This window comes from Sipha flava, unplaced genomic scaffold, assembly GCF_003268045.1.
Source record: "Sipha flava isolate LNK unplaced genomic scaffold, YSA_version1 553_pilon_pilon, whole genome shotgun sequence".
NCBI classification, from domain to species: domain Eukaryota; kingdom Metazoa; phylum Arthropoda; class Insecta; order Hemiptera; family Aphididae; genus Sipha; species Sipha flava.
The window spans coordinates 906-19,746 of NW_020273536.1; the positions used below are offsets into that span (position 1 = coordinate 906).

At 25.2% G+C, this 18,841-nt stretch overlaps 3 protein-coding genes and 1 pseudogene across 6 annotated transcripts; 2 read left to right on the plus strand and 2 right to left on the minus strand.

The window, feature by feature from the left end:
* Positions 1 to 4,557: 4,557 nt before the first annotated feature.
* On the minus strand, positions 4,558 to 12,213 carry LOC112691047 (phytanoyl-CoA dioxygenase, peroxisomal-like). Of its 2 annotated transcripts, XM_025565171.1 has the most exons (9): positions 11,683 to 12,213; positions 11,503 to 11,601; positions 6,561 to 6,706; positions 6,313 to 6,478; positions 6,132 to 6,245; positions 5,898 to 6,050; positions 5,471 to 5,611; positions 4,891 to 5,031; positions 4,558 to 4,826 (listed from the first exon to the last, which is right to left on the minus strand). In XM_025565171.1, the coding sequence occupies exons 2-9, from the start codon at positions 11,503 to 11,505 to the stop codon at positions 4,773 to 4,775; spliced, it is 918 nt and encodes a 305-aa protein (XP_025420956.1). In that variant the 5' UTR covers positions 11,506 to 11,601; positions 11,683 to 12,213; the 3' UTR covers positions 4,558 to 4,772. The 2 variants fall into 2 exon arrangements, with proteins under 2 accessions (XP_025420956.1, XP_025420955.1); XM_025565170.1 differs by having other exon boundaries at positions 11,503 to 12,213.
* LOC112691048 lies at positions 8,381 to 10,495 on the plus strand (annotated as a pseudogene).
* Positions 12,214 to 12,357: 144 nt separating the features above from the next.
* LOC112691050 (acyl carrier protein, mitochondrial) lies at positions 12,358 to 13,915 on the plus strand. Of its 3 annotated transcripts, XM_025565174.1 has the most exons (5): positions 12,358 to 12,608; positions 12,740 to 12,820; positions 12,885 to 12,989; positions 13,516 to 13,603; positions 13,665 to 13,915. In XM_025565174.1, the coding sequence occupies exons 1-5, from the start codon at positions 12,453 to 12,455 to the stop codon at positions 13,754 to 13,756; spliced, it is 522 nt and encodes a 173-aa protein (XP_025420959.1). In that variant the 5' UTR covers positions 12,358 to 12,452; the 3' UTR covers positions 13,757 to 13,915. The 3 variants fall into 3 exon arrangements, with proteins under 3 accessions (XP_025420959.1, XP_025420960.1, XP_025420961.1); XM_025565175.1 differs by lacking the exon at positions 12,885 to 12,989 and having other exon boundaries at positions 12,740 to 12,856; XM_025565176.1 differs by lacking the exon at positions 12,740 to 12,820 and having other exon boundaries at positions 12,359 to 12,608.
* A 37-nt stretch (positions 13,916 to 13,952) lies between these two features.
* LOC112691049 (protein singles bar) lies at positions 13,953 to 18,369 on the minus strand. The gene is made up of 4 exons (XM_025565173.1): positions 17,951 to 18,369; positions 14,328 to 14,510; positions 14,116 to 14,256; positions 13,953 to 14,043 (listed from the first exon to the last, which is right to left on the minus strand). Exons 1-4 carry the CDS (start codon positions 18,095 to 18,097, stop codon positions 13,966 to 13,968), a joined length of 549 nt encoding a protein of 182 aa, XP_025420958.1. The 5' UTR covers positions 18,098 to 18,369; the 3' UTR covers positions 13,953 to 13,965.
* Between the last annotated feature and the right edge of the window lie 472 nt (positions 18,370 to 18,841).

Below are 18,841 nucleotides of genomic sequence, written 5' to 3' on the forward strand. Positions count from 1 at the left end.
CCTTGTTGAAAATTCACTTTGTACTTTTGCTAATATAATTTGGTCTTATATTACATTATTGTTCATTTTTGTTGCTTAACTGTAACATAAAATTTGTTCACGACAAAAAACATTCGAAATCATTTGAATATTCAGTTTTGATACTACGCAGCATCAGAAACTACCCGAAAATTATTATTGTTTTTACGATAAAATTACGCGTTCGTAGTTTATGGCCGACGGGTATCTGCAAACACTCCAGGTGTCATACACTATTATTGTTAACTCAAATGTACGACATTTCCAATCTACCAAACGTTAAAATTTATCTGTATTGCGTATAGCTATTAACATGTATTCCACGTCAAACAAACGACTGAATAACAAATATTTTACTATAATAGGTGCACCGCATTTATCGGCGTTATAATTGTTTAATTGACATGTTATGCCGGATGTGAATATGAACATTTCCGAAATTTCATCACGATAAGAAAAAAAAAGAATAACAATGACGATAATGTTATAATATCGAAATGCGTCCGCCGGAATTTGAATTTCAAAGGATACATTGACGCTATCGTTCAAGTTTTATCATATATGATTTAAGTGTAACCCTTCATATGGGCAAAAAAAAATACTTCTTTTTTGAGATATTAGACCGTTAGAGATGTTTTATCGTTTTATAAATATCGCTAGTAAAATACGATATGTTTAACGTCTACAGCTATTTTCGATATTTTTATTTATATATCTATTGGGGCGCACGTAAACTCCGCCACAAGTACCTTTTTTAACTGTAAACTCCACCAGAAAAAAAAACAGGTAAATTGGGTTCATGTTAACTCCACCACTGAAAAAAATCTAGTAGTAGCATAAAATGAATGTGATATATTATTAAAAAAAAATTATGATATAATATATCGCTTACATTAAATATTTAAACCACAGTAAAAAAAATCAAAATATATCATATCAAAATAATCGTTATATCTAATAATCAAAAAAATATATAGTGTCATGTATGTAAACTAAAATTATGTGATACAATTTGTAAATATTCTAAGTCTTGTATTACTCTATTAGTGCACCTATTTATAGCATCCTGTAATACTGTCGTTTTTTTTTTATATTTCGAATTATTTAGCTTATTTACTTGAGATACCTATGCCATTTAGTTTTATGTAAGTATGGGTTTGAAATTCAGTAAGAACTTTACTAAAAATATGAACATTCAATGACGATGACTTTTATAAAATAAATTTCTTAGATGAATATGAAAGGATTCACAGTCAAAACACAAAAAAACTGGACGATTTTACATATACCCATAACAGGTAAGAAAAAAAAAACTGGCGAAATTTACATTAGATCTTTTATTACCCTTTTATCTTAACCATTAAACCTAACCTAACCTAACCTTACATTAAAAAAAGTTTATTCCTTGTAAACTACAAATTGTGTTAGAATTATATGAAATCCAACACCAAAAAGAACATTAAAAAATATATTCCTTACAACCTAAAAAATTAGTTAAATAAAACTGAAACTATGTGTGCGTGGTGCGTCGATCGTCATAAGTGGTTTACACACTAGGCGATTAATATCAATTCACAGAATTGAAACGAATTTAATTTTGCGCGATTAATGTAATACGCATTATTTTGTAGGTACGCCTAATAATATATTGTTATTACGATCAACAACACCACACGGCACACACTAAAGTAAAAATATCGATAAAATGTTGAAATAAAAGTTAAAATATTCAACATTCTATTGAATTGCAAGGGGTGGGAATGCCCCCTCCCCTCCGGGCGCCCATGGGTCCGCGTAACCCTTTTGCCGTACTCAGTTTTGTGTTTTCAATAGTAATAAGGATACCCACACACGTAGAGACATGGACCACAAAAATATAACTATAATGCTTTTGTCCCTGATTACTAGTCAAGACCTCCTTAAACCTAGGAAATACTGAACTAAAGAATACGTAAAAATAAAAATAAATAATTTAATTTATTTTTAAAACAAATACTAAACTGATCTGAGTATACCATATTTATAGGATATTAAGCAATAAATTTGAATTTGAGTTTTGTGATGAAGTTATACTATGCATTTATAATCTAAAATATTAATAACTAACTTTTATCTTAATTATAAAATTATCATTATTTTTAGTTCTAATTTAAAGTTACCAATAAATCTAAAATACAATATATGTATTTTGTTAGTTACAAAAAATAATTGTAACGGTACCTAATGTATATACCAATAAAAACCTTTTAGCCTCTACTAGAAAAGGTACTAGAAGAACTTTAAAGCTATATCTATACAACAAAAAAAATAGCATATTATTTTATTGATTTCCTTTGAGAGTTCACAAAAAAAAAACCTTAAAATGTCCTTGTAAAAAGAAATCGATAGTAAAAATTAGATTTCATTAAATATTCTATGAGAAAAATAGGCATACAGACGGTACACAAATACCATACATATTATCAAATATTTAAACGATATTCGACGTCCTACAGTTACGAAACATAGACCATTATAATACACACGGGTTGTACTCAACAGCTGTGACCGCTACAATTTAAACTAAAGTTTAATATTTTACCAAAAAGTATCTGTCCGATTATTAGATTATATACTTGAATACATTTTTTCAGAGTAGCAATATGAAAATTAAAATAAAACTCTACAATGAGTTCTACTTTTTTCATGGTCTCGACGTATCTATACTGCAATCGATTTGGACTCACTAAACCCATGATGAACTCCTATTGACACAGCTATTTAATGCTTTTTTAACCGATTATATGTAATAACTAGAGCGCGGATTTCTATGCAATCGTATATTTTTTTCCTTTCAATATTTTTGAATTTTTGTCAGTTGTCTCCACGAATCATCATAATTTGAAGCTAATGGTGAATTTTTTTTTTGCATATTTCTGCATATTTAGAGGTTATTGCATATTTTTGCATATTTTGGCAAAATTCAAAATTTATTGCATATTGAAGTGAAAATTTAAAAAAAAAATGTATAAAATAATATTTTATCTAGTAGAAAATTTAAAAATAAATTTCATAGTCACTAAATAATAATTTATATATATATATATATAGTTATAAAATAAATAATCGATTACGACGTAAACTTAATCGCTCTTGCTGTCAGTCGATTATCGACATACCACTTGCTTCAAATATGCCCCAATAACTTCGAATGACATCGAGGGTTCGTTTTCAGTCTTTAAAAATATGTTAACCGATAAACGACACAGCTTCACAGAAGACAAATTTGAAATGCATATGATTATTTATTTTAATAATAAATAAAATTTTAAAAATAAATTAAGTTCAGAAAATTCCCTAAATTTTTAAGTTATTACTAATAACTTACACATTATTTGAAATTTTAGTACATTATAAATTTACATTTCAAAAAAAAAAAAAAAGTAAAGTAATAAATTAATTAACAGGTACCTATGTAACTTTTATATTTAAAAATTTAATGAAAATGTACAATGATAATTTTTATGAACCACCATTATTTCAACAATTAAGTAAATATAAAATAAGGAATTTTTTATTTCTTTTTTTTTTTTTACACTAATGATGTATTTTAATAAAACACTACATTTGCCACCCTAGACAGCAGCCTACTTTGCCTTTTGAAAAATCTGCCTGTGTTTAAAAGTTATATATAACAAAAATCCATTGAAAGCATTATTAAAAATATTTTTTCTTGTTGTCAGCTCAATCTTTTTCCATTAAGATTTTGATTATAAGTTATCATCTTGCATAATACAATTCAATTATGCTCCAACAAAAACAATCCTCAATCAAAGAAAATAAATAGTGTTTTATACAAGAACTATCCACACCAGACATTATATTTAAATAGTTACACTGTTCATATAATTTAAAAAAACAAACTAAAAGTTAAAAGAAATTTAGTTCCAATGGAGAAAAATTCTTCCATTAAGCTCATATAAATCATTTTTATACTGATTAAAAACTATTACATTTCAAAGATTCAATTCCTTCAGAAGCATGCCCTCATAATCTGATAATCTCATAATCATCTCAAAACAAAATATCTTCATAATTTAACATTTATTAATTAGTCACTCATTGATTCTGATGAATAAGACTTAATTTGAATAAATTATTTGAATGATTATTTTCCTTATAATCATACAAGAATTTGTCTCTTTTAGTTAGATCTGAAAACTATGAATTAACTATGACATTTTTCTAATACCATCAAGATATATAACATTTTATATAACTCTTTCTATTCTACAGCTATAATGTACATAGGAAGAAAATATATAAAATATATAAAAATACTACTACATTTTAAATAAACCTACTTTTTGTAGTGAATTTAACTTTTTTCACATATGTAAGTATTATCTTTAAAACTTAAATATTTTTAAACAGAAATATTTTCAATTTTGTATGAAACTGCAATTTTTTCAGTTTATAATTATGCAATACAATTAATGGTATTTTATCGACCCAAATTAAAAATAATCTAGGTATATTATTAAAAATCAGTTTATAAAATTTAAAATATGATTTGTGAAATAATAAGTTTTCATTGTTTGTAATAAACAAATAAAAATACATCATACAATAAAAAATCTCACAATTAACAGTATAATGGTAACATAATTTATAAATATATAATATATGAATTTAAATAAAAATTCCACGCAAAATATAAATAAAATATTTTAAACAAAACCACAACCAAATGTAATCATAAAATTCAAATAGTCCTATAAATTAGCTTTGGTACCACGAATGAGTCGACAACGATGTTTCCAAGCAAACTAAAAAAAAAATTTTGAATTTTTAATATATATATATATGTAATGAATAATGTTAATATCATACTGTAAAATCAACATCTGTTATCCCCTTTTTAGCCATTACATCAATTATTTCATTTTTTATATTATCTTGAGTAGTACCCGTAACATCAATATAATTACAGTTAGATGATGCATAATGAACAGAAATAGCTTTACGAAAACCCTAAAAAAAAAATAAATATATTTCAAATATTATAAATAATATATATAAATAGTATTTTAATAAAACAAACACAAGGTGAAAAATAACATTTACTTATTTAACTATTTAATATATTAAAAATTTTTAATCAAAATTATTTTTTTTTTTTTTTTAATCTGCCTTTGTTCGCATATTACAGTAACAAATTAATTATTATAGAACTATAATATAAAATTTGTTTAATCTAAGCTGAAAAATTAGGAAATTCATATTAGCAATTAATACTAAACATTTATATTATTCATATATTTATAAATTATAATTCTAACCATTTTGTAACAGTTATGCTGTATTTTTTTTTAACAACCAAACAAAATGAAAACATTTAAATATTAGAAAACAATGATTGTAATTTCTTGGAACTTCTTTGTTTCGCTTAGAAACTAATTAATATACTTACTTTTGTTTTATTTACCCCCGATCCGTGAAATAATAAAGGATGAAAAAATACTGTATCACCTTTATCCATTTCCAAGAATACTTTTTCATAATCATTGTAGTTGTTAATTTTCATCTCATGATACATTTTATTTATTTCACCCTTAAAAAAAAAAAACAAAACAAATATATTTGAACATTTTTAATAAAAACAAAAATTACATTCAATAAATAGTAATTTTAATTATTATAAAAGTATAACTTGAGTACAACTCATATGAAATAAGATAAGATGTAAATATGTTTGAGTTAAGAAATAATTATAATGCAAATGTTATAGAATCATTTAAGTGTTTTTCAGTTAATAAATATATTGATTAACAGAATTTAAATTAAAAATAATTAACTGTATTTTAATAATAAAATTTGGTATTAAGTTACTAACTCACTTCTTTAGGGTCTGGATAAGTATGGGGATACAAATCACTTATGTGTGTTCCTGGTACAACATATAAACACCCATTATCTATTGATATAGGAACACAAGCAGTCCAAGACGCTACAATTAAATTGGCAGGACGAAATGGAAAATAATGAAGATCCTAAAAATAAAAACTGTATAATTATGTAAACATAATGATTAGATTTTTCTTATTAAAAAATGTATGGAAAACATTTTTTACTTGATGAAGTGGATGACGTGAACTATTAGTACCAATATCAGGTTGTTTATTAATAAACATTGAATGCATCGCCATAACATTTGGTCCTATAAAACTTTCAATGTAATCCAACATCTACGTGAATTCAAAACACCTTTATATTATTATTGGTTAGTAATTTTAAATATTATATGAATTTTACTTTTGGATATCTAGCATATTCATAAAATTCTTCATCCCATAGAATATCTTGGGCTTTACCAAACAAATATTCACCTTGATAACCAGCTTTCATGCGAGACACATCTTTCATCAAAGTTATTTGATTTTGTGGGACTTTTCCATGACATAAGTCTATGAATCGATTACTAAAATAAAATACATCAACAACAAATCTTAGTTACTTGTAACTAATTTCATATAAATTAAAAATAATGGAAATATGATTACCAGCATCTGTCTAACAAATAATCTGGAACAAGTTTAGGAACTACTAAATATCCATTAGTTTCATAAAAATCTTGCTGTTTTCTTGTCAATGCTAAATCTGATATAGAATATTTATAATTAGAAGTATTTTTAGCATATTCAGATTCCTGGAAATTAAAAAAATAATAATAAATAGGTATACATAAACTTGAAATATTTAATAAAAATATTAGTTAAAATAAAAAAATTATAAAGTACCTAGTTAGAAAATTATTTTTTCTTATTATTAGGTACTATAATTTAACAAATTTAATTAATACATCCAATTTGAAAATATAAACAATAAAAAGCTATTTATACAATTAGAGTAATTATAAAATCTTATAAAATAAGAGTTGTTGATCTTTTTCCTTAAGGAGATTTCATAATAATTTTATAACTGTAATTTTATCAATTTTTTTATTTATTTGGGTGAAAAACTAATTGATAGAAATTTAAAAAATGTTTAATATTTTAAAAATATACACAAAAATCATGACTTAAAAATAAAAAAATTAAAATAGATGAACATATTTTGTTTCATTAGCAACATTATTAAAATTATTTTTCTCGACTAATGTTATCAGACTAGATGTATAAACATTCAAGTTCAATTGCTAACCAATTATTTATTGTGGAGAACAAATGTGTACTTATGAATGTAACATATTTATCTGAATAAACATGTTTTTTATATATAATATATAAATAATATAATAAAAAAAAAGATAATAATTTTATTGGATTTTACAACAAAACATCAATATATTGAAAACTCATACTTTTATTATCAATGAAACAATGCAATTCTTTGTTTCAAGACCTATAGAGTCTATAGGTCTTGAATAAATAAGAATAAAGTATAGACTATTATGTAAATTATTTATTATTTAATTCAAAACTGTAACAATACTAAGCAATATAACAAAATACCTTGAATTACAGATTTTTTTTTATATAACTGTTTATTAAATTTTAATCGTTTCAACAATATACCTCAAAAGTTCCCAACCAAGGTGCCAAGAAATGATTTAAAATATACCTAATGCTATCCACACTATTTACACAATTTCAAAATAAAAAGATTGTATGAATGATATACATTTTTTTTTAAATAATTTAAAGTAATAACACAATAATAGAACAACAATTTATCAATTTACTTATTTAGCATATTTAATTAATATTAAAAGTATTTAATTAGTATATAAAATATGGTAATCTGTGTATACACTTTTCATACATAACTAAAAAAAACTAAAATTATATAATATAAATACTCTAAACACTATACACTTAAGGCACTTCCAGATTTTTAAAAAATAAATATTTTTAAGTATACATAGGTATGTATACATACTAGGGTGTTCCTTAATTTTCAAATTTAAATATTTTTTTGGCTCACCCCCTAAAAACCTGTATATGCATATAAAAATGAATTACGAAAAATGTTGAGGCAATCAAACAAGATTAACCCGTGCCGAATTGAACTTAAAGTTTGAATTAATTCAATTTTTGAATATTTATGAGAATTTTTTATATTTTTTGAAATATTTCGCAAACCAATGAGTAAATTGAAATTATTTATATAATATGTTTTAAATAAAAAAAATTATCTATAAATTATGTATTAACAAGTTTTTAATATCTTCTACTTTTCATGAGATATATTGACTTAAATGCATAGAAATATCGTATTCTCAAAATTTTACTGTTAAAACTAAAAATATTATAAATAATGATAATTATTTATTAGATATGTTATATAATCTAATATAAGAGTTTACATATTGTTGTGGCTGACAATTTTATAAATAACTTTATCGTATCGTATGTTTATCGTTTAATAGATAAGTTTATCTTAATATTCAACAAAAGTCTAATGACTGATTTAGTACGAATCGAATAGTCGTGTTATGCGTATAGTGCGTTTAGTTTTGTGTTCGTGAACATTTAACTTATTTATTAAGTATCGTTAAAATAATTATTATTTATATTATTCAATTAGATTTGTACTTCGAACATGTCTTTAAAACTTCGAAAAGACGATCATATATTTTTAATTGGATCTAAAGAAACTCAAATTCTAGGTTCAAAATTGCCATTTTGCAAATTGCAAATTGCATCAACTTCGGTATATAATTCTATGCAGTTGAATGAAAACGTGGAGAATGAGACTGATAGTTCAGAAAATGATGAAATATCTAACACGAAAACAAGTGTTGCACAGGAACAAACACAATTATCACCATTAAAAAAAAAAAGGCGAGGAAAAATAAATTGTATTACACAAAAATTATGTGGAGCTTTGGATTGGTGCAAATTAAGTGTTCGTGACTCAGTTTACGTTTTACAAGCAATATTAGAGGCATTAGGATTCGACAACGATGATTATATAATTCAACTTCTATACATAGAGCACGAGAAATGTAACGTCGTGAACGTGCTAGAATGATAAAATCGCGCTTTCAAGAATCTCGCCCAATACGACCGTTGAATGACTTCCAATTATTGTAACTAGTAAAAATATTGAACAAATCATCGGAGTTCCAATACTTCAAAGGTCAACCGGTGAAGAACAAGCGACCGCTGTATATAATGCTTTAGATGAATGGGGTTTATTGGATGTTGTTTATGTTGTGATACTACTTCATTCAATACAGGCCATTTGAATGGAGCATGTATTCTTATTGAACAAAAATTAGACAAAGATTAACTCATTTCCCTTGCAGACACCACATATACGAGTTAGTGTTAAGAAGTGTTTTTGAAACTAAAATACCTCAAGTAACTATGAGCCCATCTATTCCATTATTCAAAAATTTCCAAAATAAATGGATTGATATTGATTCTAGTAATTTTATAAGTAGATTAGAAGATCAATATTGTAGTAGTGCCATAGAAAATATCAGAGAAGATACTCTTAATTTTGTACGAAGTCTATTAGAAATTAAAAATTCTCGCAATGATTACAATGAGTTTTTAGAATTGGTACTAATTTTTATTGGTGGAAATTTTGAAAAAAAAATTAAAATTCATCCACCGGGTGCAATTCATCAAGCTTGATAGATGGCTCAAGAAATCTATTGCTTGAAAATATTTATATTTAGGCATCAGTATGATATTTCTGCCACTGAGAAAAAAGCAATTGGGGAAGTTTGTATTTTCATCGTTATCTTTTATGTCAAAGCGTGGTTTACTTGTTCATTGCCAATAAAAGCTCCAAACCTAGATTTACAATTTATTAAATCTTTAAAATCTTATGAAATAGTTGATAGTCAAATATCTACAGCCGCTATCAAAAAATTGTGTAATCACTTATGGTATTTTACCGAAGAAGCTGCTGCTCTATCGTTTTTCGACGAATCGATACCTTTAGAAACAAAACATTTAATGGTAAAAGCTCTAAAGAAAAAATCATCAATTAACTCTGCTTAAAGACTTACACTTCAACCATATCAGATTGATGAAAAATTTAATGGTGAGTACATTATTTAAAATAATGACATAAATAGAAACTAAATAATAATACAAACTAATACAATTTATTTTTGAAATTATTTTTATATTTTACAGAAATAAATATTGATCAATTTATTTCAGAAAATAGCTTGAAACTATTCACCAAATTTGGTATCGATACTAGTTTTTTACAATACGATCCAAAATCGTGGGATAACTATATCAGTTTTGTTAATGACAAAGAATTAATAAAATCTCTAAAAATAGTCAATAATACAACTGAAAAGGGTGTGAAATTAATGGCAAACTTTAATGAAGCGTTAACAGTCAACGAAGAGCAAAAACAATATATACTAAACTGTGTTCAAGAACACAGAAAAATGTATCCAAATTGTAAAAAGGAAACATTAAAAAAATTATATTAATTTAAATAATTAATTATATACTTCAATAAATAAAATTATTTCATAGTACATTAATTCTGATGAATATTTACCATTAATAATAATATGTTTATAAAGTTTTAACAGAAAAATTTTGAGAATACGGTATTTCTATAAATTTAAGTCAATATATCTCATGAACAGTAGATATTAAAAACTTGCTAAGACATAATTTATAGACAATCTTTCTTTATTTAAAACATTTTATATAAATGATTTAGTTTTACTTAATGATTAACGAAATATTTTAAAAAATATATAAAAAATTCTCATAAATATTTAAAAATTGAATTAATTCAAACTTTAGGTACAATTCGGTACGGGTTAACCTTGTTTGATTGCCTCAACATTTTTGGTAATTAATTTATATATGCATACACACATTTTTAAGGGGTAAGCCCAAAAAAGTTTTACTATTTTTTTTTCATCATCTATAGCTAAGGAACACCCTAATACATACATTGCATATATACAAAAATACCTATTTAAATACTTATTAATTAAAAATAAATACACTATTCAGATTTGTCGAAGGAAATAGAATATCAATAATCAATATTATTTATAATAAAATATAAAGATGGAACATACCTATCAATGATTAAAAAAACATCAATTTATAGAACACAGATTTTAAGTTACCTGATGATATTAAAACATTAAATTAACTGTTTTAGAGAGCAAAAATATGTTCCAGAAATTAAATAAACTAATCGTAACAATTTTTATTTAAAAAAAATACTAAAATAAAAAAGAAATCTTAAAATCCGATTATTTCAAAACGCTGAACCCAATTCCTATTATAAATAATAGATTTTAAAAATTATTTTAATCTAATTTTCTATCAATTAATCTTTGTTTTTAGTCAAAGTAAGTTTACTTCTGATTTTTAACAGAAATAGACATTGTACAACAGATATTTCTCAATCGATGCTGTTGATAAATAAATGAAAGATTATTAAAAATACCAAATAATACAAACTTAGAATCACTGCGTTACATGTACACAAGTGACTTACCATTGTTCAGAAAGCAGTACAGAAATATCGAAAATGATTGATAAAGCGTTCGAGAACTCGCAGACGTGGAAATGGAACTACTCATGAGTGGCCAAGCGACTGGGGAAAAAATGATATATGCATTATTGTTCCTGTTAACCAAAACACCGTTTTGTTTTTTTTTTAGCATTAATAACATACAATTAATCGTAATTAGTTGTTATCACTATAACGAAATAGACTTGTCCTTCAACCACGAACTATGATTATAATCAAAGTTCGTGCCTTCAACGGAACGACAACGAAGACCGTTATCCAAACCACAGAATAACATTATCTCTATACAGTGGCGGCGCCAGGATTATTTACTAGGTAGAGCCAACGGGAGGCCAACAATTATAAAGTAGAGCCACCAAAAATGAGATTTTTACAAAAGATAAATACCATTATTTAATATTTTCTGCTTATGAAAAATGACTATATTATTATGTCTAAGGTCAGGTCAGTGGTAGGGCCAGTTATTTTCAGGTAGGGCTATGGCCCTACCTGACGCCGCCAATGTCTCTATAGTACATGTCCAAAACGCATACTTAAGGATACTATTATCACGGAACAGAATATATTTTATTGAATTTATTCTGTAACATTAATATTAAAACTGAGCGCACACGTTGGTTTCAAACATAGAGTAGTTTAAAAGACCTTAGTCACAGTTCTGAAGTCTACTGGTTTCAAATTATCATAGAACGATAACACAGTTACAATGGAAAGATTACTTCTTACCCACGAAGGTATAACCTAAAAAAAAAGGTTCGTTGGAAAAAATATACTGGCAATATGTAAACATATGTTTTATATGCGGTGTATCAGCTTTGCGACCTTGATAATCATTCGCGATCGGAGCTCATTCAATCGTGCTGTAGGTCCGATATTATTTCTGTTTGTTTGACGAACAGATATTTCGCTAAATAATGGCGTCACTAGGAAAAGTTTTGCGCAGTACATTGTTCACAAGCTCCGGTGCTCGGATGCTGAGACGCTACCCGCTAGCGTGTACAGGCAATCGGCTTTTGAGTGAAACAAAATTCATCAATAACCTTAATCTTCAAAAATGCATAGTACCTACGGTAAGAATCGCTTGCAATGCAACCATATTATTATAATTATTTTTTTATTTTTATACACCGTGTGGAGGAAAACGCGTGCGCGATGTGTGTGAAAATCCGAGATTCTAACGAGTTGATTTCCCGGTTTTAAGGTGTGTGTTGGTCGACATTATTCGGACACAACGGCAGCCAGTCGAATGTCTATGATCGAAATTGAAAAAAGAGTGCTTAAAGTGTGCAGTGCGTTTGATAAAATTACTGCAGACAAGGTATGTAAATCACATTTTATTATTTCAGACACTTGTGCGGCATTACAGTGTCAAGCCACCGTTGACTATTGACCAGATTAAAAAGCGTGTTCTACTGGTATTACAGTTATATGACAAGGTCAATCCGGATAAGGTATACAGAAATTTAGCAACTATTCATACAAATGAGTTATATCCTTATGATTTTAATCATTCAAATCTAATATGGTTTTCATCTACATATATCATATGAGCTTATCTCTAAATAAAGGACAACTTTATACATACATTTTGTTTGATTTATAAACTAAATTTTGTATTTCAATTTCTTCTAAATATGTTAAAAACTTTATTTTTCCATATTTTTTCTGTAAAAGTAATGAAAAATGTATGTATATTGATAATCTTATTAAATACCCATAAAGATAAATAATTTGAAAAATAATTTTATATTTTATTTTGTTAAATTTTATTTTACCAAAAATATATGGACCTTTTACAACTGTTGTCATAATTGATAATTTTGTAGATCACTTAAAGTTTAAAAGTTTTTTTGGCTATATATTGTCCATCTTACTAAAAGAATCTGTTTTACGATTTCATATCTTAAAAAAAAATATTTATCCATTTTATTATATTCTTGTATTGAATACTAATAGATTTATTTATATTGATTTCAGCTTACACTTGAATCACATTTTATCAATGATTTAGGATTAGATTCATTAGATCATGTTGAAGTAATCATGGCTATAGAAGATGAATTTGGTATTAAACATTTTTATTTTATTTAGAAGCAAGATACTAATATTTATTTTAAAATGTATAGGTTTTGAAATTCCTGATGAGGATGCTGAAAAATTGCATAAACCTAAAGATATTGTGCAATATGTATGTGACCGTGAAGATATTTATGATTAAACCAACTAGTCCTATATCTTTATGTTACTGATTGTAGTTTTTCCAAATGTAATAACAACTTATTGGAACATCGACACTGATTTGTAATTTTTTTTAAGAATATAAGTATAGTAAGTGTTGAAAAAGTTGCTTTGTCTGAAATACAATTTTTTTTTTTTTTATTAATATTATTATTTAGTTGTACACAAACATTGTTTATTTTGTTTATTTTATGAAAATCCTTTGTAGTATTTATACGCCCAATAAGCATCAATTGCATATAAAGCTCCAAGAATAAATCCTAATATCTGAAAACCAAAATTAAATGAGTCAACATTTTAGAAGATAAAAACAAATTATTTTAATATTATTTTTCTTACATATGTCAGCATTATTGCTGAAAACAAAGAAGTAAATGGTATAACCATAAGAACTGGATATAATATTGCATATAGTGCTATCGTTAGTAATGATGATGAACTGATATAACAAAGTGATGCAAAAATTCCAAAAATGATTTCCTGAAATAAATTTAAAATTACCATTTATTATATTTTTTACAGATTGTATTTAAATTTTTATGTATACTTACAAAAAGTGTTGATCTAACAAGTGTTTCAGTATTTCTTGATAGCAAATAAGATACACTTATGACTGTTGTTGTCATTAAGCACCCAGCAACAGTTGAAAGAAATGATTCATAAGAAGTTCCAATTGTCGGAATGTACTTTGTCCCATAAAACAACATTAAACTCTGGCATATCGATCCCAATATCTAAATGTATAACAATAATATTTTAATTAAGCTATTTGTATCCATATGGCATCACCCATGAAAATAATTTCAATTCAAATATCTTTTATCTTTTCATATTTGTTTTTAAACATAGTAATATGTATTGCCTGTACCAAGAGAAAAATTGATGCTTATTGTTAATTTTTATAATTTAATAGATTTAATCTATGAAGCATAAAAATTAGTGTTTGAGAATGGAAATTGTATAGGTATAACAATAGATAGAGCAAAAGATAAAAATACTGAATATCTATTCAGTATTCACTATTTTGATAATTCAAAGATTTAAAAAACATCTTTGTAAACATTGTTAAGTTTTTCCTGATTAAGGGCTAAAATGTAAAAATTTAATTTTTATATCTCACATGACTGGCAACATACAGGTCAACTATGTAGTCAATATGAGGAAAACATTGAACGCTTAGGTCAATTCCAACAATATTAAGTATTTATTCATGTACATTATTTGTTCTTATTCTAAATGCTAATTGAATAGGAAATTAAATACGCTTAAACTTTAAATCATTTAATTTTTGTCTTGCTTGTTTGTTAGTGATAAAATTGCCCATACCTGAAACCAATGCAGTAATTTAGAATATTATATTCTAGATTTGCTGTAAACTTAAATTTTGTATTTTTTAAAAATTTAATATTTTTATTTGGCATTAACTTACAAGAATTAGTTATTATATGAATACTTGAATAAACTTAAAATTAATTTATATTCTATCCACAGGATTCAACTAATAAATAGTAATACTTTAAAATTGTGTACATGTATTTTTGCTTAAATATTCAACTACTAAGCCCCAATTATATTTTTATAGTTGTATTAATTCTTAACAAATAAAAATGTTTATTTAAAGTGAAAACATAACTACATTGATATTATTTTGAAAACAAATATCTAATTTGCCCGAACAACATTTATTATATAATTTTTAATTTATAAGGGGGCCAAAATTAAATTTATCTTCTACAAGTTTTATATAAAAAAAAGGTTTTACTGTGTAAAGTAAAAATATTTTATATGAAAAATATAGAATTGTGATTAGTACCCAAAGTTCATTACAAGAGTTTGGAAGTTTTAGAATCTAAATAGATAAAATGTGCACACAAACAAGTTTAAAATATGAGAGATTACAATATGATATGAGATATAATATGATATGATATGAGATATAATATGAGAGAAACTATAGATATCTAATTTTATTATACTTAAAATTATACTATTGATTTTTTAATTTTGCATACTAAAGCATAATAGTCTCTCGCAATTGACTCTGTCAAAATAAAATACTATTGTTTCTAGAAAATATCATGTTTCCTTTTATATAATTTTTAAAAATCATTACATATTAAAAGTTGTATTCAGATTATACAAATTATACAATACAAAAAATGTTATGATATTTGAATGTTAACAGCTTACACAAAACTGACAAGGAATACTATATTAGCACATGATCCATATAACCCCACCATAGACATATAATTACAATTCATACCATATAACAGATAATTTATTATTTATAATGATGGATCGGCGAATAGTTGCTCTGTGATCCCTGTTGTTAACAATTAAAAAATGTATTCATTTATTATTCATTAAATGTATAAAGTAATATTAATCTTTTAAGTTTTTATTTTAGGAAAACCAAATTTTCATACAAATATGTATAACATACACTGAAAAAGATCAAATGTGGAAGAAAAAAAATTTCAATTTTTATGTGCATGAAATTAATTTATAGCTTGGATTTCAACCACTGAGTTGCGACCCAATTTTGGGTTGCTATAAGTCTGATTAAAATTTAAAAAATTCATATTCATTTATATCATATTATGTCTGTTTTATGATATTGGATAAATAAATTTTCTAATGAACAACAAACCGTACTATTTTATATTTGTAGAAGATAAGAATGAACACTTTTATCTCATACATTCATATTTAATAAGAAAACAACCTCAACCAATATGCGACACATGCTACAAATCATTAACTGTTGAACACATAGTGGAGGAATGTACACAATATAGGTACCTCATACGCACCATCCTAAACATGCCATCCAACATAGTAAAAATACTTGGCGAAAGCTAAATTCTGAAAATTATCATATTTTTAAATATCACAAATATTATTAGTAAATCTTAATCTTAAATCTAAATTTACCTACATAATATGTAATATTTTAATTTTAAAATTGGCACTAATGACAATAATGACCAAGCAAACTAAGTAATGGTGTAGCAATAGCCCAATTCAATCCATAAAACTAATTTACATGTGATGTATCTATAAATAACATTGCATGAAATCGAACTGGGTGAAGGTATTTTTTGTGAAAACAGTCCGGGACAAATATCGTACTAATTTGTTTTTTGTGTATTTTTACTTGAATTTTTTTTTTTTGTATCTTATAATAAAAATTTGATATTACCTTGAAAATACCTAGAAAAATATAAATTTTAATTGATTCAATTTAAAAGCACTTCTACAATGGCATACTTTTAACTTTTTTTTGTTGGTTTTTATGGCTAATGAAGTTTACATGGGTCGAAAAAAATGTACGGTAAGAAAAGTGGATCGCGAGTCGAAAAGGTTGAAGACCACTGAATTAGAAGTACCCAATGGCGGATTCAGGATTTTTTTTTGAAAGGGGGTTTTGAAAAATGTTTTCCCTTGGGATATTTTTTATAACATTGCAGTCAGTGATTGATAATGAATTAAGAATAGTAAGAATATATTATGTTAATTTAAACTAAGACTACTATTTTATTGTATGTATGAATAAAAATACAAATTATATACTTTCCCTCATACTTTAAAAAAAAAAAAAAAATCTTTTTCTAAATTTATAAAATTATTGATTTTTAATATATATTTTTCCTGATTTTAGTGTTAGTTTAGATGTTAGTGACTTGTTTATCCTGTTTAAAACATACCTATTCTATAAATTTAGAATTTAAAATTTAATGAAATTTAAATTACATTTAATTTGAAATATCCAAATGTTAAATAGATTTTTAAGAGTTGTGGCGCTTGTTTCATAGCTATGAAAAATCATCATAGTGTTCATAAAACTAATTTTAATTGAAACTCAATTCACAAAAAATATACTCGTACTATAAACTACTAACAAATTTTTTAAAAAATTATTTGTCAACAATTTTAAAATATTTGAAACATAGTTGAATTTAAATTATCCTATATAATTTTCATAAAATTCCTATTGTAAATGAAATCCCTGGAGAACATAATCAAAACATCTCTATATATTTATTAATATTTAGGCTGTTAGGAGATAGTTGATATTTTAAGTACAACATAATTTCGTAATTTTATTTTTTCAACAAAATCATTTTCTAATAAAATAACTAATAATCAATTGTGTTTAGTAGATACTTACAATTTGAATTATTTTTAATATTCCATATGATGTTGTGAAATACTGTATGTTAAAACATGAACAGAGCATACACGATAGGGGTGCCGCCCTGGTGTAAGGTCTACTGACCATGTACATTTTATTAAAAAAAAAAAACAAAAAATACATTCAATTCGGTTTTTAAAGTATGATCACATTACAATGCAAGTGTACAGGCTAGACTAAACTACTGATAATTTTCCCTCATGTACGAACTATTACCCCCTAATGAGAGCAGTAGTAATGTGGTATTTTTAACTTCAAAATAAACGTACTCCGCACCAGATAACCAGACAAGATTCTCTTCAGAATTGTCAACACCTGCTAACGATTAACGAAAATATAATAGGTCGATATTTTTTAATATAACACGTAACGTAACACAATATAAGCAAAAAAAAAAAAAATAGTAGGTAATCGTTTTTATCAAGTTATTAATTTGATATTTTATTATTTTACAAAAAAATATTAAATTTATTTTAATTGTGTTAAGATTAATAAATATTTCATAATATTAGTATAATAAATGCGAGCACACAATTTGATTCATATTTATAAGGCACATGAAAAATATACAACAAAATAAATAGGTACTTAAGGCACAAAATTATCACTTAAATTTATAATAATTTGAACAATGTGATAAGAATTAACTTAAGATGCTCAATTATTCGTTTAACACGACTCATAAATAAAAGTAGCTCTATGTATATATATATATATTAATTTTTTTTGTCTTAATTTACTTATCGAATAAAACAAACACTTTCTGGTATAATATAGGTCAAGCATAGTTAACGAAGTTAATACTTTAAGTTCAGGGCATAGTCATATAAATGGTTTGATAGACCAAAAAAATACATAACTTCATAC